The sequence below is a fragment of the Pelodiscus sinensis genome, chromosome 14, assembly GCF_052426305.1.
Source record: "Pelodiscus sinensis isolate ZL-2025 chromosome 14, ASM5242630v1, whole genome shotgun sequence".
NCBI classification, from domain to species: Eukaryota; Metazoa; Chordata; order Testudines; family Trionychidae; genus Pelodiscus; species Pelodiscus sinensis.
The window spans coordinates 46,690,718-46,718,462 of NC_143065.1; the positions used below are offsets into that span (position 1 = coordinate 46,690,718).

General features: G+C 52.9%; 1 protein-coding gene across 4 annotated transcripts in view; it reads left to right on the forward strand.

The window, feature by feature from the left end:
* Positions 1 to 7,980: 7,980 nt before the first annotated feature.
* The window catches only part of TTLL13 (tubulin tyrosine ligase like 13), a 51,923-nt gene continuing 32,158 nt past the window's right edge, over positions 7,981 to 27,745 (forward strand). For 2 of the 4 annotated variants that reach the window (XM_075918045.2, XM_089782107.1), the window contains exons 1-5: positions 7,981 to 13,049; positions 19,026 to 19,236; positions 21,376 to 21,416; positions 22,305 to 22,423; positions 22,912 to 23,042. In XM_075918045.2, the coding sequence (XP_075774160.1) occupies positions 19,043 to 19,236; positions 21,376 to 21,416; positions 22,305 to 22,423; positions 22,912 to 23,042 (485 nt within the window). In that variant the 5' untranslated portion in view covers positions 7,981 to 13,049; positions 19,026 to 19,042. The remainder of the gene's footprint in view (positions 13,050 to 19,025; positions 19,237 to 21,375; positions 21,417 to 22,304; positions 22,424 to 22,911; positions 23,043 to 27,745) is intronic. The other 2 variants (XM_075918047.2, XM_089782108.1) reach the window with 2 other exon arrangements.

The window sequence follows — 27,745 nt, forward strand, 5'->3', positions numbered from 1 at the left end:
TATCATGACCCAGATAATGAACCCTAGGCTGGCACAACTGAAGCTTTTCTCGGGAGGCCTTATGGCCTTTTGTAGCTAGTGCTTTCAAAAGAACCGGAGTATCAATTTTGCAGGATTCAAAAGAAGGGGAAGCTAACAAAAGATCATATGAGTACAGATTTTTCTGGAAAGACTATGTCATCGAGGTCTTTCTTGAAGATTTGAGAAAATAGAGATGGGGATTCAGTATACCCTTGAGGCAACCGGGTCCAAGTGTATTGACGTTCCCTATAGGTGAAAGCAAACAAATATTGGCTATCTTGATCAATAGGAATAGAAAAGAAGGCTGAACAAAGGTCCACAACAGTAAAGCAAGTGGCTGTAGAGGGTATACAAGAGAGAATGGTAGCTGGTTTGGAACCACTGGAAACGATGGCAGGACAGCAGCATTAACTGCACGGGGATCCTGCACAAAACGATAGGTATTCTTTCCTGGTTTTTCACAGGGAAGATAGGAGTATTACAAAGGCTAGAAACAGGAACAATTACACCCTGTGCTGTTAAAGAGTCTATTACTGGAGCAATCCCTTCTTCCGCTTCAGGGCGCAGCGGATACTGTGGCACTCTGGGAAGAGGCTTCGAAGGATCAACAAGAATTTTAACTGGTTTAGCTGTCCCAATCTGCCCCGCCTCATTCACATGTTTGGACCACACGTAAGAGGGGACTTGTGACAGTAACTCAACAAGATCGTTACTGAGAGGCAAACCCTGCTGGGCTGGTTCCTCGGTTTGCAGGTAGCCAGCACTTGACTGGGATTCTCGTCAGGGACATTTAAGAAGACTCCATCTGGAGTACAGTAGATAGTGCAGCCCAATTTGCACAAAAGCTCTTGTCCCAGTATATTCACGGGGAGGATGCACTAAGTAAAAGGCTGATCTGAAATGGGCCCCAAGGAAACAGAAAGGGATTTTGTGATGGGGTGAGGAACGGGTTGGTTCGAAATACCAACAGCTGTGACAGACGAGCATGACAAGGGAACAGAGGGGAAATCCGCAGACCTTAAAGCTGATCTGCTAGCACCAGTATCTACAAGACAAGCTACAGACTGACCTGCTATTTCACAATTAACATATGGCCTTGCTTGAGAAATGGGGAGCAAAGGATTCATGATGCAGTTACGTTCCCTCAGGCTGTCCTAGTAAGAATTCACTTGTGGAGGAAAGGCAGGTGCAACAGGGTTTGGGAAAGGAGGAGGGGGAAGAGGCAACGAGGGGTGTGGAGATGGTCGGTTCAGGCACTCATTTCTCCACTGACCCTCCTGGCCACAGTAATGACATGCCGTACTCCTTAGCTGGGGAAGGCATGAGGAAACTCTTCCTCTCCTCCGTGCTCCACCCCGTGCTCTTCCCCCCCTTGCTCCATAGGTCTGTAACCGTAAAGCCATAAGCTTTGATTCAGCATTTTCCTTCTGCTCTAAGCAAGCTGCACAATGGTTTGCAACTCCTACCAATTCAGAAAGGGGCTTGGCTTGCCAGCCAATGCAAATTGTCTTTAGCTGTTGCTGAACCTTTGGCAAAAGTCCCTGTACAAAAGCAGCCCCCACTGCCTCTTTGGCATTCTCAGCTGGTTGGGCGATCCCGGAATGTTGCTCAAATACCCTTGTTAGCCTATCTAAATAATCGGCAGGGAGTTCGCCTTTGTCTTGCTTACAGCCACTGATTTTTGTCCAATCAGTTTTCTTTGGGCAAACCTCTGAAACGGCGTCCAACAGACGGCCTTTAGCGTCAGCCAGGGGTTGCCCATTTCCAGGGTCGGCATTTGGCCAGTTAGCCTGAGCTGTGAGCCGCTTTTGAGCTTCAGGTGGCAATATGACTCGTAAGAGCTAGTTAACGTCAGCCCATGAAGGATCATAACACTGGAATACTATCTCGAGTTCCTCTTTAAATTCCCCAGGTTCCTCTCTGAACTTTGGAAATCCCTTAGCTAAATTTTTAAGGTCCCCTGGTGTCCAAGGGGCATGTACAGTAACTAGGACATCTCCAGCACCAGGTAATTGTCGTAAGGGAGCCATGACTAAAGGGGTACCCTGGACTGTTGGGGCTATTTGACGTCTAGTGCGTGCTGCAATCGGGGTGTAGGACCCGGTAGAATTAAACGAACCAGGGGACTGGTCAGAATCAACCTCCCCGGTTTGCTGACTGCTAGGCAGGGCTGGTGAAGAAGAACTCTCCCCAGAAAGATTAATCTGTGGGGATGAAGCCTGTGCTGATGAGTCTGATGCTACAGCCAGCAGATGAGTCTGATGACACAGCCTGCCAAGGGGGAGAGAGCGGCGGTGGCGGCAGCCTTGGAGCATTGCTAAAGAAACCCACAACATCTTCAGCTGTCTCTCCCTCGCTCTCAGCGTTAATTAACTGGGGATACAAGGGAGCCGAGGGAGCTAGGGAGGTGGATTGGATGGGAAGACATCCAGATGCCTTACATTTTAATTTCAAATCCTGTGCTTGTGTTTTTAGTTTTTCCTGAGAGTCCCTTAGACTCCGCATTCGGGACTCATGGAGTCTCTTTGTGGCTTCCTCCCACCAATAGACAAATGGTCCCCACTGCACATCTGGGATTGCGAGACACGGCACCAAATTGTGGAAGATAACGAGCCTTCACTCTGCGTTGTGTTTAAGCAACAAGTAGCCAGAGGCAGTTTATTCGAGCAATATTGCAAGGGAAGGCAGCGTAAGCGGATCTTCAAATGCAAAACAATTCAAAGCCAATATATCTACCTTTCTGTTACATAGAACATTAAACAATCACTTCCCTGCCCACTCAGTTCCCATCGGACACTGTCTTATCTCAAGGCTCTCACTGAGGTCAGCATTCCACTCTTAGCAATGTGAGAGAGACAGGAAGGCGAACCCAGCGTCTCTTCTAGCTCTCGCGTTAGCAGGAGTCAGAGTGAACCAGACTCTTGCTCTGCTACTGACAAACCCTAAAATGGCCACCCAAATCCCCTCTCCCTTAGTCCTGCTTCCACACCAGCAATGCCCAACTGCTATATATATTGGACAAGCTGGACAGAATCAATGGGCACAAATCAGACATACATAAAGGGAACATACAGAAACCTGTTGGACAGCACTTCAGTCTACCTAATCACGCTTCAAAAGATCTCCAGGTGGCTGTCTTGTCACAAACCAACTCGACAAGCCCAATACACAGAGAGGCGTTGGAATTACAATTCATCCACAAATTCAGTTCTCATCCTGATAACCTCCTGAATTGAGATAGCGGATGGCTGGGACATTATCAGCCTAACATTCAGGTGCCAACAGCTCTTCGTCTGTGTAGATTCTTGCATTACAGGCTACCCCCAACTTGCGACACGATTGGTTCCGGGAATAGCGTCACAGGTTGGGGCATCGTAACTCAAGTCCACATTTGCGACAGTTGTATGCCGTCGTAAATGCGGGGCCAAGGACGTAAGTTGGGGGATTTCGGCCCCTTCCACACTTACGGAAAAGGTCATAAGAGCGGGGGAGGGGTCGTAAATCGGGCCATCGTAAAGCGGGGGCCTCCTGTAGTACCCTTCCTATCTAATTGCTATTCTATGATCCTTATCTGTTTCTTTTAACTATCCAAACTTTAGGTACTTATAGGTTACCAGTTCTGCCCACTTGTTCTTCCCTTTGATATTTTCATACCCTCTGCTCCTTGTTTCCTTCCGTCTCCCCTATTTATTTTGGGTCTGCACAGCCTAACCTCAAAACTCCAATCATCTGAAGAAGTGGGCTGTGCCCACGAAACTCTTGATCCCATCTACGTGTTTTGTTAGTCTACCAAGTGCTGCCAGACCATTTGCTTTTTAAGTTTATTTAGGGTATAACCCGTTACTCCAGTGCTTGTTCTACGGGGCAGGCCCCTAGAAACACTATAGATCAGCAGCCCTGCAGGCCCCCCCAGCTCAGAGAGATGGAGTCTGTCCTAACCCTGCAGACACCCCAGTTTGGGCACAGGTGGCTATTCGGGCTTGTAGATCGTCAACAGACCTGGCAGCTAAACTAGAATCTGAGAAGTGAGTTCAGGGACTCCCAGCCAGAGCCCAGGGCTGCAGGGAATATGTGGGGCAAGCAGCTGATAGAACCTGCCACCAGCTTGGAGGCCTGGTCTATGCTGCAGGAGTAGGTTGATGCCAGGCAGCTTGCGTCTACACTGCAGTCTTGCTCCCACCAGAGCCAGCTGCCAAAGGGCACAGCTGCCAGGGCAGAGCGCGGCTGCTGCTGTACTGGGGTGTGCACAGTTTCTGCGTGGATGCTGCTCTGCTTCTAGCTCTGGCTCTCAGGCCCCACACTGACTTTACATCGTTGCAAGCGCTCCTGGAGAGCCCACAGGAGGACCTGCCGAACCATACTGTGATGGCAGTGGGTCACCCCTGTTGCACTGAGGGAAGCTTGTACCTAAATTTGCATCTGATTATTATTAATTAAGCCTCAGTGGAAGTTGCAGATACCACCAAACCTCATCTATCGTAGGTGTTTGCTGACCCAGGAATGCCGCAGTAAATAAAAACGTTGCTCACTTTAAAGGGGCCAAACCATATATTGTAAAAGTTTTAAAGGTACAACAAGAAAGGCAGGTAAACAGTAATATTTCCCAACCCCAAGAAGGAAAGAAGATAGAAAAGTTCCCCACAAACACACGGTTACACAAAATACAATAATTACACAGTCCAGTGTAGCCTACTCATTTTTGACACTTCATTAATATTTATAAGCAATCATTAATATGTATGATTTGTTATGAATATGTAGTAGCTGTTAGGAATGTTAATATAGACGTTTCTAGGAGTGTTGCACACGGCACACAGGTAGCTGCACATGTCACACTGTGCTGCTACATGCAGCTCACTGATCCAGGCGGTTACAACTTGTTTATCAAAGCAACCAATCAGGGACCCTTGTTTTCCTGTACAGGGTCCAATGAGTGTAAAGATAAAGATAATGAATATTTATGAGAAGGGTGCTTGGAAGGCCTGGCTAAGAGTTGTCTGTGTTGGTTCCTGCCACCCTTGTTCCTGCTTGTCTGTCTGTTTATGTCAGTCTGTAGTTAGTCAGGGTTAGCTAGATCTCGTCATCGAGTGTGTCCGTTAGGATCAGTGCGTCGGTTCACCGCACCAGCGGCCGGGGACTTGTCCGTGACGGGAGCGTCGTGGTAGCTAGTCAGGTTTTGTTTCCAGGTGTGAGGTGTGAGGACCAGACGACCAGCGCCAGGCAAGTCTCCACCGGAAGGCCCCAGACGAGGATCATCACCACCCGCCTGCACCACACCCGTCCCCAGGGTCTCCGAGGGACCGCCTCTCTGTTCCTCGCTGAGGGCTCGGAAGGAGCCCAAGGCTTGAGGTCGAGAGCACCGCAGAGGGTCACCGCTGCGAGGGATCTCCTCCGTGTCTTTCACCAGAGGCTTTCAATTAGCCAAAGGCTTGAGAGACAGGAGCTTCTCACCCACTGTCAACTACTGGACTGAGTAATTATTGTATTTTGTGTAACCTAGTGTTTGTGGGGAACTTTTCTATCTTCTTTCCTTCTTGGGGTTGGGATAAAAAGTGTTTACCTGCTTTTCCTTGTTGTGCTTTTAAAACTTTTACAATATATGGTTTGGCCCTTTTAAAGTGAGCAACGTTTTTATTTACTGCGGCATTCCTGGGTCAGCAAACACCTATGATAGATGAGGTTTGGTGGTATCTGCAACTTCCACTGAGGCTTAATTAATAATAATCAGATGCAAATTTAGGTACAAGCTTCCCTCAGTGCAACAGAATTGGCGACCGCGGCAGGACACCAGTCGTTTGCTTGATCTCAGCCGCTTTTCCAGCAAGGAAAGCAGGTTTTGAGAATTGTGAAATAGAGTAAAGGGAGGGCTCTAAATAGACCTCTGTCCTATCTCTCTCTGCTCCCAACCATTTCTGTTCCCTAAAATCCGGCCTACGGTCCAGCCTGGTAGTGGGGGGACGCGCTCACTCAGGGTCTGTAACCCTCCGGTAACTGACCAGACACCCCGCTGGTTAGTTGGGCAAGAGGCCCTTCCTGAGCCCAGCCCGCAGGTGCCACCATTTGGAGGCCTTGCTGAGTCGGCCACTTGGAGCCGCTGCATGTGATCGCGGTTCGCGAGTGCAAACCCCTCCCCCGCTTTTCTCTGGAATAGCGCGGTTTGGCTGGCGCGTCCTAGTTTCTCTGGTGGACAGTGCCGCAAGCCAGTGTGATATTATTCAGCTGGTCTTGAGCGACCCGGTACACCACAGGCTTGTTCCAGGAGGCTTGGTAAGAAGCCATGGCAGCTACTAGAGTCTTTACTGAGGACGGCTGGGAGCTGCTGCAAAATAAAAACTGGTTAGAGTGCGCTCTCGATTCTTTCTGTAAAGGGCCTAACCCTTGGAAATCTAATGTATTCAGGGGGGAGGATCCTTTGAATGAGCTGTGTGTATTGTGGGAAAAGTTTGTAAAAACTAAACCTGTTCCCAAAAGGAAGACACAGAAAAGTGCTTTCATTTATGCCTTAGCCACTGTCAGCAATGAGCTTAGTGCTCAGGTTAAGGAGTTGAACATCCAGTTCAAAGAGTTTGAGTCTATAAAAGATCAATTGGACAGACAACATTTCAAATTGGAGGCTGTGGAAATTCAAAATGCTAGAGGCTCAGCTTGCAGCAGTCATGTCACAGTGTGACCAAGCTGAGGACAGCCTCATAGAAAAGGTTGCTGCCTTAAATGACTCACAGGCTACGGTGAGGCAGCTGCTTAAGGAGGCAGGCACGCCTAAGCCAGGAGTGGCCGACCACACCAGCTGCCAGAGGGAAATTGCCAACCTGCGCCTGCAAGTCAGCAAGGCAAGAGGAGTTGTTTCAGCAGTCAGCCCTGGTTATCCAGCTGACTGGCTGAACGCTAATGGAGAGTCTGAGGTCCCACCCCTTGATTGCTATCAAGGAGGGGAAGGGAATATGGCTCCTGTAATAGTAACCGAGGTTCACCAACCAGGGCAGAGTCAGCCCACTGTAAAATATGAGAGGAAGTCTTTCTCTCCTGAACAAGCCAGAGTTCTGGGCAAGAACCTAGGCAAATGCTGCAAAGAGACCATTTTGAATTGGATGGCAAAAGTGGCTGCCTCCCCAGAGGACACAGTTACCTTACTGAGGGAGTGCATGTCACTAGAAGACGTGACGGCCTTGCCTTATGGTGTGGTCAATAGTGCTAATCCAGATCTTAGCAATTTATACAAAGCTGCATACCACTTATACTTCCCCAGCGAGGATGTAATGGGAAAATTGTATTCAGATGTGTTATCTGAAGGGGAGAGACCGGAGCTGTATGTAATGAGAAAAAAGATGTTGCATTGGCTTGCTGGGTTAGGTATTCTGGTTAATGGTGCCATAAATTATGATGGTTTTGGATTTAAGAGACTGTTGTATCAGGGTCTGTGTCCATCCCTGAAGATAGCTTTGGGGTCTTTTGATTTTGGGAACACCCCACTGGTTGAGTTTGAACGAAAACTCCGCGAGATCTTTGAGCTGCTGCAGCAAAAGCAGAGCACCAACCCTAAAAAGGTAGCAGCTATCGAAGAGAAGGGGGAAACTAATGTTAAAAGGCAGGCTCCTAAGCCTCCGGCCCAAGCTAAATTTAGAGGTAACCAAGGACGTTTTGGGGAGATTCATGTGACCCGAAAGGTGCTGTCACAAAAACTATCCAGATTTCTACCCTGGGATAAAATTCAGGACTTGAGTTTAGGAGAAATGATTAGGGAGCTGGCTAGGCTGGACGTCGAACCAGGCTGCTCCGAGAACCGCCAGCGTGGTGACAACAGACAGGCGCCGCCATCTTGCCGTACGGACAGACTGCCGCAAGGGAGACGCCATGTGGACGTCGAACGTCGTGACGCGCCTAACTGAAGCTGCCGAGCTTCCCTCTTGCCCCCCCTACAGGTAATAACACCGATTGCCCTTGACATCTATGGGAGACCTGTAGTGACAATGACTTTTACAGGGAAGTTCGAAGAAATACAGCAGAAGATATTAGTAGATACAGGGGCATCTACTAGTATACTGTGTTCAGCGGCAGCTCCTCAGCTAAGACAACAGCAATATTCTTGTGTTAAGTCTCTGCAATCCTATAATGGCAAGACATCTATGGTACCATTTGTCAACAATATCAAGTGTAAGCTTGGAGATGAGAAAGTCACCATGCAAGTTGGATTACAAGATATGGACGGTGTTGGCATCATGGGATCAGACATGATTAAAGGAGTAGGATTAACTATCGATTTAGTGAACAAGAAGATCTACAAAGCTCCGGACAACCAGAGTGTGGGTGACATCATTTCAGCAGTCCATCGTTTAGGTGCCATTAAGGCATCTGAAGAACTGAAGCTGCCCAACTGGGAGACAGATGTGATGGACATCGTGACCCAGCACAGATCAGTGTTTGCAAGGCACAAACTAAGCTGCGGTAAAACAACCGAGACTATAGAAGTTCCTGGTCCTGATCCACGATCAATGCGTCAGTATCGCTTTCCCCAAGAAGCACAGGATGGAATTGATGAAACCATCAAAGCATTACTGAGCCAAGGTGTACTGAAAAAGACTTCAAGTCCTTGTAATTCTCCTATTTGGCCAGTGAAGAAGGCAGATGGGAAGACATGGAGACTCACCGTTGATTATCGAGGGGTGAACAAAGTGACTCCAAGAATTGCTCCTGTGGTGGCAAAGTACCCCAAAATCATTGCACAGATTGCGAATGGAGCACGGTGGTTTTCAGTCATAGACATTTCTAATGCTTTCTTCTCCATTGGATTACATCCCAATAGCTGGCACAAATTTGCTTTTACCTACAAGGCTCAGCAATACACCTTTACAAGGCTCCCACAAGGCTTTCATAATGCTCCTACCATCTGTCATCGTGCTGTATCCAAGTTATGGAAGGGACTGATGCATTCAAAGAACATTATAAGCTACGTGGATGATATCCTGATTGCCACTCCGGATAGAGAGACACACCTTGCTGCACTTGACGAGGTATTAGATGCCTTAAAGAAAGCTGGTTTCATCATCAATCCTGAAAAGGCCCAGCTTTTAAAGAAAGAGGTCACCTACTTGGGCGTCCGTCTGGGACATGAAGGTCGTACTCCAGACAAAGAACGGGTAGAGCTGATATCCAAGCTTCCAGCACCAACAGATGTCCATAGCCTTTGAATGTTTCTCGGCTTAATTGGATTTTGCCGAGATTTCATAGAAGACTTCGGTAGTCTCACAAGACCATTATACAAATTATTGAAGAAGACACAAGAATGGAGTTGGGGTCCAGAGCAGTCAGAAGCTTTTGCAAAACTGAAGACAGCTCTTATGAAAGCGCCAGCCCTGGCATATCCTGACCCAAACAAAGAATTCCATCTTAAAATAACAACAGGGAAAGAAGCGATTGGTGCCATCTTGATGCAATACAGTGGAACTACCTTGAAACCGGTTGCCTGTGGTTCCAGGACTCTTAGTAATGTTGAAAGACAGTTCACCTCCTGTGAGAAAGAGGTTCTGGCCCTTACATGGTCACTTCAGCATTGGGAGTACCTAATTGGAAGTGCACCCATTGTGTTGAAAACGAGCCACGCACCTGTTCGCTACATCAGATCAGGAAAAGCGAACAACGGGCGAGTGAGCCATCCCAGACTGGCTCAATGGACTTTGACACTGATGAACCATGACATCAAGGTGGAACCCGCCAACACCCAATCTAATCCACCTGGAATATTCTGTCAGCCCATCCAAGCTACAGATCCACATGAGTGTCCAATACCGGAACAGTCTGTGTCCAACATTATCTCACCATTTAGTCTACTCCAGTCATTTAAAGACGTCAAAACTAAGACACCTGAAGGTATCTGGGTGGTAGACAGAAGCTGTCGAAGGAAAGACGGGCAACTAGTCACTGGAGCAGCTGCCATGCATACCTCCACCCAGTACAGTGTATAGAGGCCAACTGATGTCGTCTCAGCCCAAGCAGCAGAGATAGTCGCAGTCATCCTAGCGATGGAAGAAGCATTGCCAACGGCAGACATAACCATCTGCACCGACTCGGACTGGGTCCTACGATCGTTCATAGATTGGATGGTCGTGTGGAAAGAACAGAATATGTGCACTAACGACAACAAGCCAGTAGCCCATGCCACTCTGTTAAACCACGCATGGAACTTGGCTACCCAGCGCACTGGAAAAACGTATCTTTTCAAAGTGCGAGCACATAGAAAAGACCAGGCCGAGATCTCCATCCTAAATAATCAAATGGACCAGCTAGCAAAAGAAGCAGCCGGACTGGATCCAATGACTGCATGGAAGGCGAAGGATATGCAGAGCATCCACGCCTCCACGCCCTTCCCACCTCTATAAGATTCTATCGACATCGTGAGACTACAAGAATCTGATAAAGACATCATGGAGCTGCTAAGAACTAGAAAACATCAAACCTACAAAATCAGTAGACATTCCAGCGGAGTAATAATGGCACAGAACGAAAACCAAATACCTGTTTTGGTGATGCCACGTGTGTTACGTTCAGAGCTAATTGAGCTGGCTCACGCACAAAGGCATTTTGGACAAGAAAAGACTCTAAATCGATTAAAATCTGTAGCATGGTGGCCACAAATGAGCGCAGATGTTGAGCATTTCATCAGCAATTGCCTTCGGTGTGCCCAAACAAACCCTAAACCACGAAGTAATAAGGGACCGTTGAAGCATCAACCCATTGATGGTCCCTGGAAAAGGTTGCAGATAGACTTCTTTGGCCCATTGCCCAAAACAGCCAAGGGCAATGCCTATTGTCTAGTTATAGTAGATCCGTTCTCAAAGTGGATAGAAGCCATTCCCATCAGAACGTGCACTGCAAAAGCTACCACGCGGGTTCTACTTAATGAAGTCTTTTCGTGTTTTGGTCTTCCAATGGTCATTGACAGCGACCAAGGATCTCATTTCACTGCGGAGATCACTAAGCAATTGTGTACGGCCTTGAACATCACACAGCGATTTCATATTGCAGGCCATCCGCAATCTTCAGGTCAGGTCGAGAGGTCCAACCGGACTATTAAGACGGCCTTGAGGAAAATGGTAGATGCCTCAGGAATGAAGTGGGACCAGCATCTTCCTCTAATCCTGATGGCTATGAGATCCACGATCAGCTCTGTGGGGTATACGCCACACGAGGTGCTGTTCGGACGACCAATGAGAACATCTGAGCTTTGGTGGTTACAAGGAGGGGTGCCTTCCGACGAATTCCAACCGAGGGTGAAAATTGACCAGTATATCCAACATCTGCTATCCATAATATCGGAGGTCCAACAAAATGTGGCCTGTCAGCTGAAAAGGAACATCGTGAAAATGGACAAAAGATTGGCTGAGGAGTAGACCCTTGATAACTGGGACGTTGGTACAAGAGTGTTATATCGCCATTATAGCGAAAAGGACCATCCATTAAGTCCTAGATGGCTCGGGCCATGTCCAATAGTTAACAAAGCCAGCCCAACGGTGTACCAAATCGAAATCACCACTGATAAAAAGAAGAAGATCCTGAAGTGGTTTCATATCTCACAGCTTAAGCTCTGGAAGGAGAAAAGGATTAGCCTTACTTTCAGTCTAACTGATAATGGGGGTTAGAGACCAAAATCTAATCTACTGTCTTGGTTTATCTTTTTCAGAAAGTTTAACATGGAGTTTTCTTTCAGATTGTTCATGTTATTATATGTATTAATAATATTGTAACTACAGGTGTCAATATGGTTCGTATGGATGTTAAAATCATGAGTGATGGTCAGGTAATTAGACCCAATGACCGTCATAATGAATATGTGCATCCCCCTGAGAGTAAGCTGGTTATAGTAGAGAACGAAGTGTGGAAGTGCATGGTAACTGACACACCATTGTCATACTGGAGTATGGATCGTATTCCATCATCGAAATCCAGTGCACTGCTTCGTCGCTCTGCTCATCCAGTCCCTGCTTTTAGGTCACAAGAAGTGTTACTAACTGTGTCACAGGGTTTCAAAGTCTGTAATAGCATTTCTGTCTATACATGCTCTTGCAATGACTTGCTACCTATGTTGTAGATCTAAAGGTGGCAAAAGAAATCCTGTTTCTGCAATGTTATGATGGTTGATTTTCTAGCAGTCGCTCTCAATCACCATCAAGGAGGGGATTGTAGCCTGCTCATTTTTGGCACTTCATTAATATTTATAAGCAATCATTAATATGTATGATTTGTTATGAATATGTAGTAGCTGTTAGGAATGTTAATACAGAAGTTTCTAGGAGTGTTGCACACGGCACACAGGTAGCTGCACATGTCACACTGTGCTGCTGCATGCAGCTCACTGATCCAGGCGGTTACAACTTGTTTATCAAAGCAACCAATCAGGGACCCTTGTTTTCCTGTACAGGGTCCAATGATTGTAAAGATAAAGATCATGAATATTTATGAGAAGGGTGCTTTGAAGGCCTGGCTAGCAGTTGTCTGTGTTCGTTCGCGCCACCCTTGTTCCTGCTTGTCTCCTGTCTGTTTATGTCAGTCTCAGTTAGTTAGTCAGGGTTAGCTAGATCTCGTCATCGAGTGTGTCCGTTAGGATTAGAGTGTCGGTTCACTGCACCAGCGGCCGGGGACTTGTCCGTGACGGGAGCGTCGTGTTAGCTAGTCAGGTTTTGTGTCCAGGTGTTAGGGATAGGTAGCTGTCTATCATCGGTTCCTGCTGAAGAGCAGAAGCCACCTGAAGATCAGCGCCAGGCAAGTCTCCACCGGTGATTCCTGCGCCTAGGAGCGGAAGGCCCCAGACAAGGATCACCACCACCCGCCTGCACCACACCCGTCCCCAGGGTCTCCGAGGGACCGCCTCTCTGTTCCTCGCTGAGGGCTCGGAAGGAGCCCAAGGCTTGAGGTCGAGAGCACCGCAGAGGGTCACCGCTGCGAGGGATCTCCTCCTTGTCTTTCACCAGAGGCTTTCAATTAGCCAAAGGCTTGAGAGACAGGAGCTTCTCACCCACTGTCAACTACTGGACTGAGTAATTATTGTATTTTGTGTAACCTAGTGTTTGTGGGGAACTTTTCTATCTTCTTTCCTTCTTGGGGTTGGGATAAAAAGTGTTTACCTGCTTTTCCTTGTTGTGCTTTTAAAACTTTTACAATATATGGTTTGGCCCTTTTAAAGTGAGCAACGTTTTTATTTACTGCGGCATTCCTGGGTCAGCAAACACCTACGATAGATGAGGTTTGGTGGTATCTGCAACTTCCGCTGAGGCTTAATTAATAATAATCAGATGCAAATTTAGGTACAAGCTTCCCTCAGTATAACACCAGTAGTTGACAGTGGGTGAGAAGCTCCTGTCTCTCAAACCTTTGGCTAATTGAAAGCCTCTGGTGAAAGACAAGGAGGAGATCCCTCACAGCGGTGACCCTCTGCGGTGCTCTCGACCTCAAGCCTTAGGCTCCTTCCGAGCCCTCAGCGAGGAACAGAGAGGCGATCCCTCGGAGACCCTGGGGACGGGTGTGGTGCAGGCAGGTAGTGGTGATCCTCGTCTGGGGCCTTCCGCTCCTAGGCGCAGGAATCACCGGTGGAGACTTGCCTGGCGCTGGTCGTCTGGTGGCTTCTGCTCTTCAGCAGGAACCAGTGATCGACGAGCTGTACCTGTTCCCTATACTGGACACAAAACCTAGCTAGCTAACCCGACGCTCCCGTCACGGACAAGTACCCAGCGGCTGGTACAGTGAACTGACACACTAATCCTAACGGACACACTCCATGACGAGATCTAGCTAACCCTGACTAACTAACTGAGACTGACAGGGTGACACAAACACAAGCAAGGTGGAAAAAGCGCGAACCAACACAGACAACTCTTAGCCAGGCCTTCAAAGCACCCTTCTCATAAATAGTCATGATCTTTATCTTTACAATCATTAGACCCTGTACAGGAAAACAAGGGTCCCTGATTGGTTGCTTTGATAAACAAGTTGTAACAGCCTGGATCAGTGTGACACGTGCAGCTACTTGCCTGCCGTGTGCCACATTCCTAGAAACTTCTAACTGAATATGAATACAGCTAATACATATTCATAACTAAAGATACATATTAATGAGGTGTCAAAGTGACAGGCTACACCCCAGCTCAGCCTCGTTTGGTAGTGTAGACTTTCCTGAGCGACTGTTGTGTCTTACTTGAGGTACGGAGCAGCCCAGGGTGGGGGAAGTGAGGGCCCCCAACAGGAGGCAGCATTGGTGGGGACAGGACTCCCTGTGGGAGGAGGGGCTGGGGAGGTGCGGAGAGGTGGGGTTCCCAGCAGCTGGAGATGTATTGCAGAGGGTGGGGCTGTGTGATGGGATTGGGGCTGTCAGGGCTCCTAGTGGGATAGGTGGCTGGGGGCATGTTGGCAGTGGGGGTGGGGGTGGGGGCAGGGCTCCCAATGGGATAGGAGGCTGGGGGTATGTTGGCAGCAGTGGGATGGGGAGGAGTGGTCAGGGCTACCAGTGGGCGAGGCTGGGGGGTGGGGTTGGTGGCACGTCAGGGTGAGAGCAGTGGGGTAATTAGTCAGTTGGAGCACGGCTTAGGAAGGCCTTGGGGTAGGAGAGACCGCGGTAGAGCCCACTGCATTCTGGTCAGAGCCCACCCACACTGCAGTGAAGCCCTTGTTCAAGCCCTGTCTCGCCTGGATCAGGCCAGGTGAGCTCCCTGACCCTTACCCCTCTCCCATCCTATTATCGGGAGGTGAGGAAGGCCCTCTGGGGGTTGCTGGCTGGGTCAGTTTCCTGGCAGTGGGCTTGTTAGCATCTTAAGAACAGGAGAATGGGTCAGAGCATGGGTCCATCTCGCTCCCGCTCACCAAGTGGCTAATGTCAGTGCTTGTGAGGGTACAGACCAAACAGGGCAGTTATTGTGTGATCCAGCCTCTGTCGCCCGCGCCCAGGCTCCAGCAGTCTGAGTCCAACCCTTTCTTCCTAGTTTTTCACTAGTTACATGTTGTGAAGGGGACCTTCCCTCTGTCCCATGACAGCGCTTTGCCAAAGAGCCTTTGGTGAGCGATCTTGTCGCAGGCGCTTTGCAAGTACAGCTGTGCTAGATCTAGTGGATCACCCTTGTCCAGGTTTAGCACGGATGTCCCTGAGTGACAGGTAGCAACATAACCTGTGGTGTAGACTACTTTGTAGATTTGTCACCTCAGAAGAATGGCCCAGGGGTAGGAATCTTGAGACGGATGCAAATAGTTCATTTTGTGTCTCTCAAATGGCCTTGTGTTCCTGAGTGCTCCTCTACTGCTGTCGGGCTCCGGTAGCCACTCGGATCGGTGGGCTTCCTGCTTCTGAGGTACCCATCAACCCTTCCAATCCTAGCAGAGAACTGGCCAGCAAGCCCCGTCCCCTGCACTCATGGCAGGAGCAGGTACCAGCTAGACCACGGGTGCCTGGGGCCCACAAGGGGTCCTATGCCCCTTGAAGGTTGTAAGGGAGGTGAGGGAGCAACAGGCGGTGCCCCCCCATCCACTGCAGAGGGCAGCCTGTGAGACAGTGGGGGGCCGGGGACCCCCATTCTCACTGCCAGCAGCAGGAAGCAGCTGGCCCGGCCGGCTCTACTCCCTGCTCCCAGCCATGTTGCTCAGGGAGGGGGCCCAGCGAGCACGAGATGGGGGGCAGGGAACCAGTGGGAGGGGCTGGGGAGCCCCGCCCCGCTCCCAGCCAGGTGCCTGGCGAGGGGAGAGAGGGGCCGAGAGCGAGGCATGCTGGGAGCGCCCATTTCCGCCCCGTGGCGTTGCACAGGTGGGAGTCTCCGCCCATTCCCTCAGCCAATCAAAAGCCAGTTTACTCTCCCCAGGAGCCTGGGCAGCCTGTCAGTCACGTGACCCGCCTCAGGTGCGCTGTCTCCATGGTTTCGCGGGCCGGGGCGGGCCGTGCCCTGACCCCGCCCCTTCGCTTGGTTTCCCAATGGGCTGGTGTCTTTCGTCCCATGGAGACAGAGTTGTACTTAAAAGAAGTACTCGGGATCTTTTTCAGGGGGATAAGGCAACACGCCACATTTATTGATCACACATAGAATAATCAACACTTATCATATGCATATGATATATATGTCACTCACACACACACACACACACACACACACACACACACACACACACACACACACAAGCACACTCCGTCTTGCTGTTGTTACCAACGAGTTGCTCCCCTTAACTGCACTGGCCAGGTGAGTTAGATGGGGGAGGGGTGGAGCCGGGCTTCTGCCGATCCGGATCGATGCTCCGATGGTGACAAGACGAAAACCCGGGGTCCTCTGCAAGACACCTCATTTTAGAGCATCCCTCTCATATGCAAATCTATCCCAGATTCAAACTCTGGGTCTGTGTCCGTTGGTCCCTTTGTGCTGCAGAGAGGGTGTTTTCCAAAGAAGGTGCCTGCTTCTAATCCCCAAGGCCGTCAGTATGTCTGCTCTTCTTTCTTCAGCCCGCTTGACACCTTGGGTCTGGCTTCCACCCCCTCTTCAACTAGTGTAGCTGTCTGGAGGTGCTTGGCTCCCAAGTCTTACTCATTCACACCTCATTCATTCAACAGGGCAATTGATTACAGAGTGGGGGGAGAGAATGGGGGGAAGATCTTATTCTACTCCTAGCAAAAGACATTTTACCATTTTAACTATAGATTCAGTTTTCTACAAGTTTTTCTACATAGGGTTCTAATACAAAGTGACAAGGTTCTATGGATTTAGGTTCTAATACAAAGTGACAAGGTTCTGTGGATTCAGGTTCTAATACAAAGTGACAAGGTTCTGTGGATTTAGGTTCTAATACAAAGTGACAAGATTCTGTGGATTTAGTTTCTAATGCAAAGTGACAAGGTTCTATGGATTCAGGTTCTAATACAAGTGACAAGGTTCGGTGGATTCAGGTTCTAATACAAAGTGACGAGGTTCTGTGGATTCAGGTTCTAATACAAAGTGACGAGGTTCTGTGGATTCAGGTTCTAATACGAAGTGACAAGGTTCTGTGGATTCAGGTTCTAATACGAAGTGACAAGGTTCTGTGGATTCAGGTTCTAATACAAAGTGACGAGGTTCTGTGGATTCAGGTTCTAATACAAGTGACAAGGTTCTGTGGATTCAGGTTCTAATACGAAGTGACAAGGTTCTGTGGATTCAGGTTCTAATACAAAGTGACGAGGTTCTGTGGATTCAGGTTCTAATACGAAGTGACAAGGTTCTGTGGATTCAGGTTCTAATACAAAGTGACAAGGTTCTGTGGATTCAGGTTCTAATACAAAGTGACAAGGTTCTGTGGATTTAGGTTCTAATACAAAGTGACAAGGTTCTGTGGATTCAGGTTCTAATACAAAGTGACAAGGTTCTGTGGATTCAGGTTCTAATACAAAGTGACAAGGTTCTGTGGATTCAGGTTCTAATACAAAGTGACGAGGTTCTGTGGATTTAGGTTCTAATACGAAGTGACAAGGTTCTGTGGATTCAGGTTCTAATACGAAGTGACAAGGTTCTGTGGATTCAGGTTCTAATACAAGTGACAAGGTTCTGTGGATTCAGGTTCTAATACAAGTGACAAGGTTCTGTGGAGAGGCACAGTGTCAAGTCATATGCAGCAATATATAATACATAGATTTATCTACAACAGCGGCGGGGCCTGCGGGAGCCCTAGGGGCGCGGCTGCAGCTGGCGCCCCCAGAGCCCTTCCCCCGCCGCCCCCGCAAGCGGAGCTGGGCGCCCTGGTGAGCGGGCAGGGGTGGGGCTGGGGGAGCAGGGCCCAGGGGGAGGGGCAGGTGAGGCCTCGGGAGGGGGGGATCACTTCGGGGGGGCGGTGGTTCCCCCCGCACAGCTGTGCCGCCCCTCATACTGGCCAGCCCTGCCTGGGCCCTGCTTCCTCCTGTCGCGAGGACCACAGGTCCGATGGTGAGTACCCAGGGGGAAGGACAGAGCCAGGTGGACAGTTTTATCAAATAAAATTATTTATTTATGACAGAGGTGACTTTCTAGTGTTTATTCTAAGACTTGTAATAGGCCGTGTTGATAATGAATTTACAGTATTTGTTATATTTATTCTATGGCTTCTAGTAAAACGTGCCAGAGATATAGGGATGGGAACGGCAAGGGGAATAGTCTCTTATCTTAAACTATCCAGCTACAGTAATTAAATAACAGTGATAACTACAAACTCTATGTACTACCCACAAACAACTACAACACTGAGCTTATACAACAGGAAAAACTCAAATCCTACGTACCAACGTACACAGCACACGGAACGTTTCACAGCTATCGGTTCGGTTGCGAAGGCCTAGGTTACGCCCGAGAGTCGGGGGAGGTGGCTGGTCGGTTGATCAGGCCGGCAGCGCTTGGAAGTATTTGAGAAGGCACACGCACGGTGGTACGTGTGTGGCAAAGACCTCCTCGAGCAAACTGTGCCCTGGGTATTTATCCCCAAATCCGCACATCACTTCCCTGCGCTTGCATATTACCATATATGGCCCAATGGTCACCAAGTGGGGGGTCTGTGTCCCAGGGGTTGGGCCGAAACTGTGCAGGTTTCATGCGACCAGGTAAGCCCCGCAGTTCTCACGCCAAGGTGACGGGTGGGAGAGTCTGAGGCTATTTTCTCCTCTATTGTGGAGCTAGGAAGGTCTCCTCGGGCTGCTTACCCAGATGGATCTTCCCTGGAAATAGCCCCAGGAGAGCTCCTGAAATCATTTCTTCAAGAGTCAAATCTGCTCTGAGACCTGAGGTTCAAGGTGCAGCAGTGGGTTCCTGTGATCTCGGGAGCCTGTCAGAGGGGAAGGAAAGGGAAACGGAGCCGCATCCCGGGGCCCGAGGGCTGAGAGAGGCAAGGCTGACCCTGGGTCATTGCTAGGGGAGGGCAGGCAGGAATACGTTCTAGCAGGTGCTAGGCCCGGGCACACTGCAGTGTTAGTTAACACTGGCACTAGCCTGTCGTTCAGGCTGTCTGCACACCACAGGCTGATGAGTTCTTTCCTGTACAACTCGCAATAGCAGCCAGCAGAAGGAAGATGAGCTCCAGCGACAGCAGCGAATCGGAGAATGCCCAGGCCCTGGAGGGAGCTTTCGAGGCAGAGGAGCCGTGCCTAGGGCAGAGAGGGAAACGTGATCTCCTGCCGGCTGTCTCTCTGATCGATCTGGACGAGCAAGTGGCAGAAGACGGCGAGGCAGAGACCACCCTCAGAAAGAAAAAGCGAAAACACAGGTGAGTTTCCTCCACACCGTTCTCTGCAGCCTGTTCCCTCGTGCTCCTCAGGTGTCACCTCGGCCTCCCAGGACCAGGGAGGAGCCAGCTAAGTCTGGGTGGCAGCTGCCCAGGGCCTTTCCCCAGGCCAGAGCATGGCTCGCTCGGATGTGCTTTCTCTGGACACCATGCGCATGCTGAGCCCGTGATGATCGTGGCTGCCCCATACCCCAAGCCCGCAGGCTGCTGGTCGCGTACCACAACTCCAAGGCAGACACTGTAGGTGCTTCAGCATGCGGGCCTGGGGTCCCACAGCCACGCCCACACATGCTGGATGAGACCGGGTGTTTGTCTAGGCTGGCAGGAAGGGAGACTTTGCAGGTGCTCTGGCTACAGAGACTGAGCAGGTGGAGTGCTAAGTGTCAGGAAGCAGCTCTTGTTTGGGTCCCTGGGGGTGTGACAGTAAGAGCCAGCAGGGAACCGTCTGCAGCACATAGCTCGCGTTAGTCACTGTCTCTGCCCAGCATGGGGGAGGCCTCAGCTGGAGCACTGTGTCCAGTCCTGGGCACCCCACGGTAGGACAGTGACTCTGCTCTGCAGGACGGAGATGAAAGGGCTAGAAAAACAGACCCGTGGGAAAAGGTCAAACAATTGCTGGTTTAATCTTGAGAAAAGGAGGCTGGGCGGCAGTGTTCCATCCATGTGTGGAATAAATTGTTGCTGCACCAAGGCATGTGCGGATGTGCACCACCAGTAGCAACTCAGAAGGAGCTGTGGGCACCCTGCCGATCAGCTGCGTGGCTTGGGCTCTCTGCTGAGCGGCCACACGTGCCCAGGCTCCAGGGAGCGCTGCTGGGGGCCTGTGTCTGATCCGGCTCCGGTTCTGTCAAGGGCTGTTAGAGTGGGGCTGGTGACCAGCTGCTCCCCTTGTTCAATGGAGACAGGAGAAGCAGCGATGGGCTTAGTCTGCAGCCAGGTTAGCTCCTAGGAAAAGCTTTGTAAGGACAAGGGGAGCTAAGCTCCAGAGCAGGGCGGGTCTGGGATCCCCAGCCCTGGAGGTTAGAAGAGCAGTCGGCCAGCCCCCTCGCCTGGCTGGTCTTGGTACAGGACCTGCCTCAGCGCGGTTCTCTCCAGCCCCCTTGTCCCATTTCTTAGTGTGTCCACACGCCTCCGCTGGCCGTTCGCTTCCTGGCTTGGGCCGGGTACTGGCGGGGACCCAGTGTCTGTGGGGCGCCCCTGCGAGGTCACGCTGTGGTGCAGCAAGTAGGGGCTTGCAGGGTTCCCAGCCAAGCTCCGTTCCTGGCCCTTATAGGGGCCCCGGTCCCTTGGCTGCCTTAGGGAGTACGCCAGAGACCAGCGCACAGCCTCTCTGCCCACAAAGCCTGGGGCCGTCCTGGGCCAGCGCCTGACGCGGGGAAGCGAAGCGCCTGGGAGGGGGCTGATAGGAACCGTGTGGACCTTCTCTGGGAAGCCAGGGTGCCGGGCCTGCACCCACTCAGGCTGGACAGCCGTTGCAAGGCTCCGGCTGCCACCGCCAGCCTGAAGGTGAGGCCTGCAGCCTGCTCTATTTTAGGCAGCCCCCAGCAGGTGGGTTGTAGGCGCGCACACTGCGGGGTGCAGGGGGCGAGTGTGCAACTGGCCATAGGGCGCCCGCTTGACTGACAGTTGCCAGGCAGGAATTATGCCAGTGGGGTTCTGCACATCTGAGCCCGCAGTGGGCGGCTTCTGCCCTCAATGCAAGGGGGAGCCCGTCTTTCCCCTTCCTTGTTCATCTGCAGAGCAGACGCCCTTGGGGAGCAGTGGCCAGGCCTCAGCCTGTCGAAAAGCAGCAGACAGCACTGACTTTTGGGGCCTGAAAGCTCTTTGGGGGAATCTCAGGCCGTTCAGTCTCCCGCCGTGTGGAATTCCAAGTGGGACCCCACCCTCCCCTCCTCACTGCCGGCCTGCCTGCCCTGTGCTGGGCCAGGGCCAGGTGTGCAGAGGGCGTCCTGTGCTGGCAGAAGGCGCTGAGGGCAGCAGGCCTCTGGGGTGGAGAACTCACAAAGAAACATGGCAGCATGTCTCTGCCCTCGCCGTGCTGGCGTCTAGCGCAGGGGCACAGGCGTCCCTTGGGAACGGCAGCTGCACTGAGCCGTTGCTCTCTCCTTCCCTCCCTTCCAGGCTGCTGTCTATCAACCTGAGCAAGTGCAAATACGAGAGCGGTGAGTGGAAGGCAAGCCAGGGCTCCTCTCAGCCCCACCTCCCTCTGGCAAGTGCTGCGGACCCACGCCCACCCAGGCACGCTGTTAGCACTGGCTGCCGTGGCTGACTGGCCCATAGCACGTGCCCCCTGCGCATCCCACCCGCACTGGCCGAGCCAGCAGCTCCCCCCGGGCTGGAGAGAGGCAGGCGAGTTCAGTCCCCAGATGGCCGCAGGGCGCAGGGCTCAGGGCTCAGGGCGTGCCTGCTGAGAGGCAGATGTTGGCACGCTTGCCTTGAGAGCTGCACGGCTGGGGCTGACGGGGATTGGCCCTGGGCCTGGCCTGGGCCGGAGAGTCCCCATCCCTGCCTGTGCCTCTCGCAGTGAGTGCTGGGCAGGAGGGCCGGGGTCTCTCCTGGCGCCTCGCCGTGGGGCGGGAGAACACAAACGGCAGCATCTCTCTCCCGGTGGGACTGTTAATGTCCCTGATCCACCAGGCCCACACTGACGGTCACAGTCTTGTGCTGTGGGGAGAACATGGTTTCTCGCTCTGCTGGGCCTGGCTGCCTCCTCTCGGGAGGGGCCAGATACTATGATGATCAGCACCTAAGAAGCGGGGGCAGTGGCCGTGGGGCCAGAAATCACTTCAAAGGGCTGCTCCCCAGGCCAGCTGGACAAACGCGCTTCCGGTGGGGGCAGAGGTCATCAGCTAAGGGAGAGGAATGTTCCTGCCGTGTTCCCCAGGGTCCCAGCCCCTTGTCACCTTGGCAGCTGTTGGTGGAAGTCCTGGGTGTTCCCTCCCCGGCCCGCCTGTTCCCATCTGCTCCTTCCGCGGAGAGAGGCCTGGCTCTCGGCCCATCTCCCTGCCCCGCCTAGAGATGCCGCTAGCCCTGTGCTCGTTTTGCTCCAGTGCGGCGTGCTGCCCGGCACTGCGGCCTGAGGGAAGTGGGGGAGGACGAGGAGTGGACACTGTGCTGGACTGACTGCTCGGTCTCTCTGGAGCGCGTCATGAACATGAAGAGGTTTCAGGTAAAGACCCCTCCCTGGGCAGCCATGGCTGGGAAGAGCTCAGGCAAGAGGACAAGGTGGGGAGGAGTCAGTGGGACGCCAGGTGTTGCCATAGAGTAGCCCAGGTGAGCATCAGTTGTCTGTGGGACAGTCCCCACTGCCTGGCCATGGTGTGCCAGGGGCACCCTGAGCTTTGCACTGGGGGTACCCAGAAAGGTGCTCTCAGCGCCAGGTTGACGGACAGCTGGAGAGTTGCCCCCTGCTCCCCTCCCCCCTGCCACTGCTGAGTCCTTGTCCAGCCCATTGGCCCTCCAGAGGGCAGCTCTTGGGGAGGGGAGTCGCAGGTCTGAGCTAGGAGGAGCGAGCGTCTGTGCTGATGGGCTCAGGAGTGCCCCGCAGGCGGGACAGCTGCCTCCCTGGCCTGGCCACCTGCTGCTTCCCCTTTGCTCCCAAGGGCTGTCGCTCCCGCTCCTGTGGCTGACTTGTCCTTTCTGCTGCACGTCTTCCAGAAAATCAACCATTTCCCGGGTATGATGGAGATCTGCCGGAAGGACCTGCTGGCCCGCAACCTCAACCGCATGCTCAAACTCTTCCCCAAGGAGTACAACATCTTCCCCCGCACCTGGTGCCTGCCTGCTGAGTGAGTGCCCGCTCTGCCAGCCAGACACTGGCTCTGGGAGTGGGACCGCTTTCTGGGGATCTGCTGCCGACCCTGGGCCCCGACACGGGCTTTCCTGGTGTAGCCCCCTTTTTCCTCCCCAGGTTACTCGGGAGCAGGTCACACTCACAGGCGTGCCTGGGTGCCTGATGTTTTAACAGCAAAGGAGCTCCCAAGTGCTCCATGGGTGATGTTATTTAGTTGGGGATTCCCTCTCCACCCCCTTGCTCCTAAAGAATATACAATGGCGGCGCCTCCACTTGGCTGGCCCTGTGCACACTTCCTGGCGTGCCTTGGGAGCCTCCAGGAATACCGTTATTCCAACAGTAATTTGGATCTAACTCCAAGACAACAATTATGAATAATACACATCTCATTGATGCAATTAGAATCAACACACCTTCACTTAACAACTTAAAGAAACTGAGGGTCTGTCTACACTACAAAGTTAGTTCGAACTAACTTTCCTAGGCGCTACACTAGCGCTCTGTTAGTTCAAACTTAATTCGAACTAGCGGAGCGCTTAGTTCGAACTAGGTAAACCTCATTTTACGAGGACTAACGCCTAGTTCGAACTAGCTAGTTCGAATTAAGGGCTGTGTAGCCCTTTAGTTTGAACTAGTGGGAGGCTAGCCCTCCCCAGGTTTCCCTGGTGGCCACTCTGGCCAACACCAGGAAACTCTATGCCCCCCTCCCGGCCCCGGCCCCCTTAAAGGGGCACAGGCTGGCTACGGTGCCCATGCCAAGTGCAAGCCTGCCAGCACCCAGCCAGCAGACCCTGCACCTGGCACGGCACAGAGCCACCCACCCGATGCCCCCCAGCCCACCCCCTCTTCCCAGGACCAGGCTGGCGGCTCCCGGGAGCTTGCCCTGGACCGCAAGAGGCGGGCACCTTCCTGGGCTAGTGCGGACATCGTGGACCTCGTCCACGACCTCTGCACTAGGCACAGGAAAGTGGCCGGCTAGGGCAGGAGAGCTGCCAGCCTGGCCACCCAGGAGCAGGTGTGCATGAAAATCAAGGGGGTCCACTGAGACCCCGACCCTGAGCCCTGAGCTTACAATGGCCGTCCTGGGTCAGACCAAAGTTCCATCTAGCACAGTAGCCTGTCTGCCGACAGCGGCCAACCCTAGGGACCCTGGAGGGGATGGACCGAAGACAGTGACCAAGCCATTTGTCTTGTGCCATCCCTCTCCAGCCTTCCACAAACTTTGGGCAGGGACACCACTCCTACCCCCTGGCTAATAGCACTCCATGGACCCAACCTCCATGACTTGATCTCACTTCCCTTTAAACTCTGTTCCAGTTCTAGCCTTCACAGCCTCCTGCAGCAAGGAGTTCCGCAGGTTAACTATTTGCTTTGTCAAGAAGAACAACTTTCTCTTACTAGTTTGAAGCCTGCTACCCATTCCTTTCCTTTGGTGTCCTCTAGTCCTTCTTTATGGGAACTCAGGAAGAACTTTTCTGAATGCACCCTTTCCACCCAACCCCTGCTTTTAGAGACCTCTATCCTGTCCCCCCTCCGTCTCCTTTTTTCTAAGCTGAACAGTCCCAGTTTCTGTAGCCTCTCTTCATCTGGGACCTGTTCCCAACCCCTGATCATGTTAGTTGCCCTCCCTTCTCCCAGCCTTTCTCTTCCCCTCTCCCACCTCCTTTTCCCAGTCTCCCCCAGTTTTTTTCAATAAAGACAGAGTTAATGTTGGAAGAAACGTTATCTTTATTTTGTACATCAATAAGAAGAGGGGCTAGGGAAGGGTAAGTGGAAGGAGGTGAGGGAGGAATGGGGTACGAGCCCCCGATGGGGAGGACTGGGCTGGCTCTGCGGGCTTCTGGGGGTGGAAGCTCTCCTGCAGCCCCCCAATTGCCCCCTCTCCCCAGATGGCAGCCTGCGGCAAGTGCAGCCGGGCTGATGGCCAAGTGGTGTGATGTGCCCAGTGTGGGTACTCCGGGCAATCCAAGCCAGAACTTCTTTGCAAGCGGGGCACCCCTTAGAACTGTGTGTCCGGGGTGGGGGTCGGGACCCTTTAAGCGCAGCCCTTGGCTAGCCTGAGACAGCATCTCCACGCTCTAAGTCCTCCTTTTATGCCCTGCCGGCACTGCTTCCGGCCATCCTTAAGCCCTGTTCAGAGTCCACTCAATGTGGACTTGCTAGTTCGAATTAGCAAAACACTAATTCGAACTAGTTTTTAGTTCTAGACGCGTTAGTTTGAATTAGCTTAGTTCGAATTCACTAATTTGAACTAAGTTAGTTCGAACTAGCGCTGTAGTGTAGACGTACCCTGAGGGTGTTAAAATTGACTAGTCGACAGGCACTTCCGCAGTCCCCCTTTGAAATGTACAAGAGCCCCTCCTGCGGAGCTCCTGGGGGCTCTTGTGTATTTCAAAGGAGGAATGCGGAACTCAGGGCCAGTGGGAAGTCCTGCTGACTCCGGGCTGCACACGGGTCCCCAGCAGGAGCTCTCGTGCATTTCAAAGCCATCTGGGGTCAGCTGCGGAGCTCCCTGGCTGATCCTGGGTTCTGGGGAAATGCCAGGAGGAGCCCGGGGTCAGCTGGGAGTCCCTAGCTGACCCTGGGCTCCACGGCAGCTGCCACTTTGAAATGTGCAGCAGCGGCGTTTTAAAGGGGCAGCCCGCTGCAAAGCTGATCCATAGATCAGCTGTGCAGCGGCTACCTTGGAGTTTCAAAGTGGCAGCGCTGTGTGGTGCTGCCACTTTGAAGTTCCCCTTCCCCTCCCTCCTTTGCTGCCTCTGTCTCATAGAGGGAGCAAGGGAGGGGATATCGACTAGTCAACTAGTCAAAAGACTATCGGATAAGCAAATGCTTATCGGCTAGTCCACTAGTCGCCTAGTCTTTAACATCCTTAAAAGAAACAGGGTTGAACAGATTCAAAGTGAATAAAATCAATTAACAAAGGACACAGAAAGAAAGGGAACTTATCTCTCTGGCATTCGCCGCTTACCCCACCCCCGAGTGTGCACTCCTTTGGAGTCAGAGTCCCACACACTTGCTGGCGTGGGCACGCTTGGAGGTCTGCAGCTGGAGTGGAGACAGCGCCGGGCAGGTCCTGTGTGTGTCAGTCCAAGCTGAGCAGCCAGCTGCAAAATCCCTCTGCCTCTGGAGTTCTGTGGCTCGGGGTCGGGGGGGGGGGGGGGGCTGGGGATGGAGTTCAGTGGCCGGGGGGTGGGGATGGAGTTCAGTGGCCGGGGGGTGGGGATGGAGTTCAGTGACCGGGGGGCTGGGGATGGAGTTCAGTGGCCGGGGGGTGGGGATGGAGTTCAGTGGCCGGGGGGCTGGGGATGGAGTTCAGTGGCCGGGGGGTGGGGATGGAGGTCAGTGGCCGGGGGGCTGGGGATGGAGTTCAGTGGCCGGGGGGTGGGGATGGAGTTCAGTGGCCGGGGGCTGGGGATGGAGTTCAGTGGCCGGGGGGCTGGGGATGGAGTTCAGTGGCCGGGGGGTGGGGATGGAGTTCAGTGGCCGGGGGGCTGGGGATGGAGTTCAGTGGCCGGGGGGTGGGGATGGAGTTCAGTGGCCGGGGGGCTGGGGATGGAGTTCAGTGGCCGGGGGACTGGGGATGGAGTTCAGTGGCCGGGGGGTGGGGATGGAGTTCAGTGGCCGGGGGACTGGGGATGGAGTTCAGTGGCCGGGGGGTGGGGATGGAGTTCAGTGGCCGGGGGCTGGAGATGGAGTTCAGTGGCCGGGGGACTGGGGATGGAGTTCAGTGGCCGGGGGGTGGGGATGGAGTTCAGTGGCCGGGGGGTGGGGATGGAGTTCAGTGGCCGGGGGGCTGGAGATGGAGTTCAGTGGCCGGGGGCTGGGGATGGAGTTCAGTGGCCGGGGGCTGGAGACGGAGTTCAGTGGCCGGGGGACTGGGGATGGAGTTCAGTGGCCGGGGGCTGGGGATGGAGTTCAGTGGCCGGGGGGTGGGGATGGAGTTCAGTGGCCGGGGGGCTGGGGATGGAGTTCAGTGGCCGGGGGGCTGGGGATGGAGTTCAGTGGCCGGGGGGCTGGGGATGGAGTTCAGTGGCCGGGGGGTTGGGATGGAGTTCAGTGGCCGGGGGGCTGGGGATGGAGTTCAGTGGCCGGGGGGTGGGGATGGAGTTCAGTGGCCGGGGGGTGGGGATGGAGTTCAGTGGCCGGGGGGTGGGGATGGAGTTCAGTGGCCGGGGGGCTGGGGATGGAGTTCAGTGGCCGGGGGGCTGGGGATGGAGTTCAGTGACCGGGGGGTGGGGATGGAGTTCAGTGGCCGGGGGGTGGGGATGGAGTTCAGTGGCCGGGGGGCTGGGGATGGAGTTCAGTGGCCGGGGGGCTGGGGATGGAGTTCAGTGGCCGGGGGGTGGGGATGGAGTTCAGTGGCCGGGGGGCTGGAGATGGAGTTCAGTGGCCGGGGGGCTGGGGATGGAGTTCAGTGGCCGGGGGACTGGGGATGGAGTTCAGTGGCCGGGGGGCTGGGGATGGAGTTCAGTGGCCGGGGGGCTGGGGATGGAGTTCAGTGGCCGGGGGGTGGGGATGGAGTTCAGTGGCCGGGGGGTGGGGATGGAGTTCAGTGGCCGGGGGGTGGGGATGGAGTTCAGTGGCCAGGGGGCTGGGGATGGAGTTCAGTGGCCGGGGGGTGGGGATGGAGTTCAGTGGCCGGGGGCTGGGGATGGAGTTCAGTGTCCGGGGGGTGGGGATGGAGTTCAGTGGCCG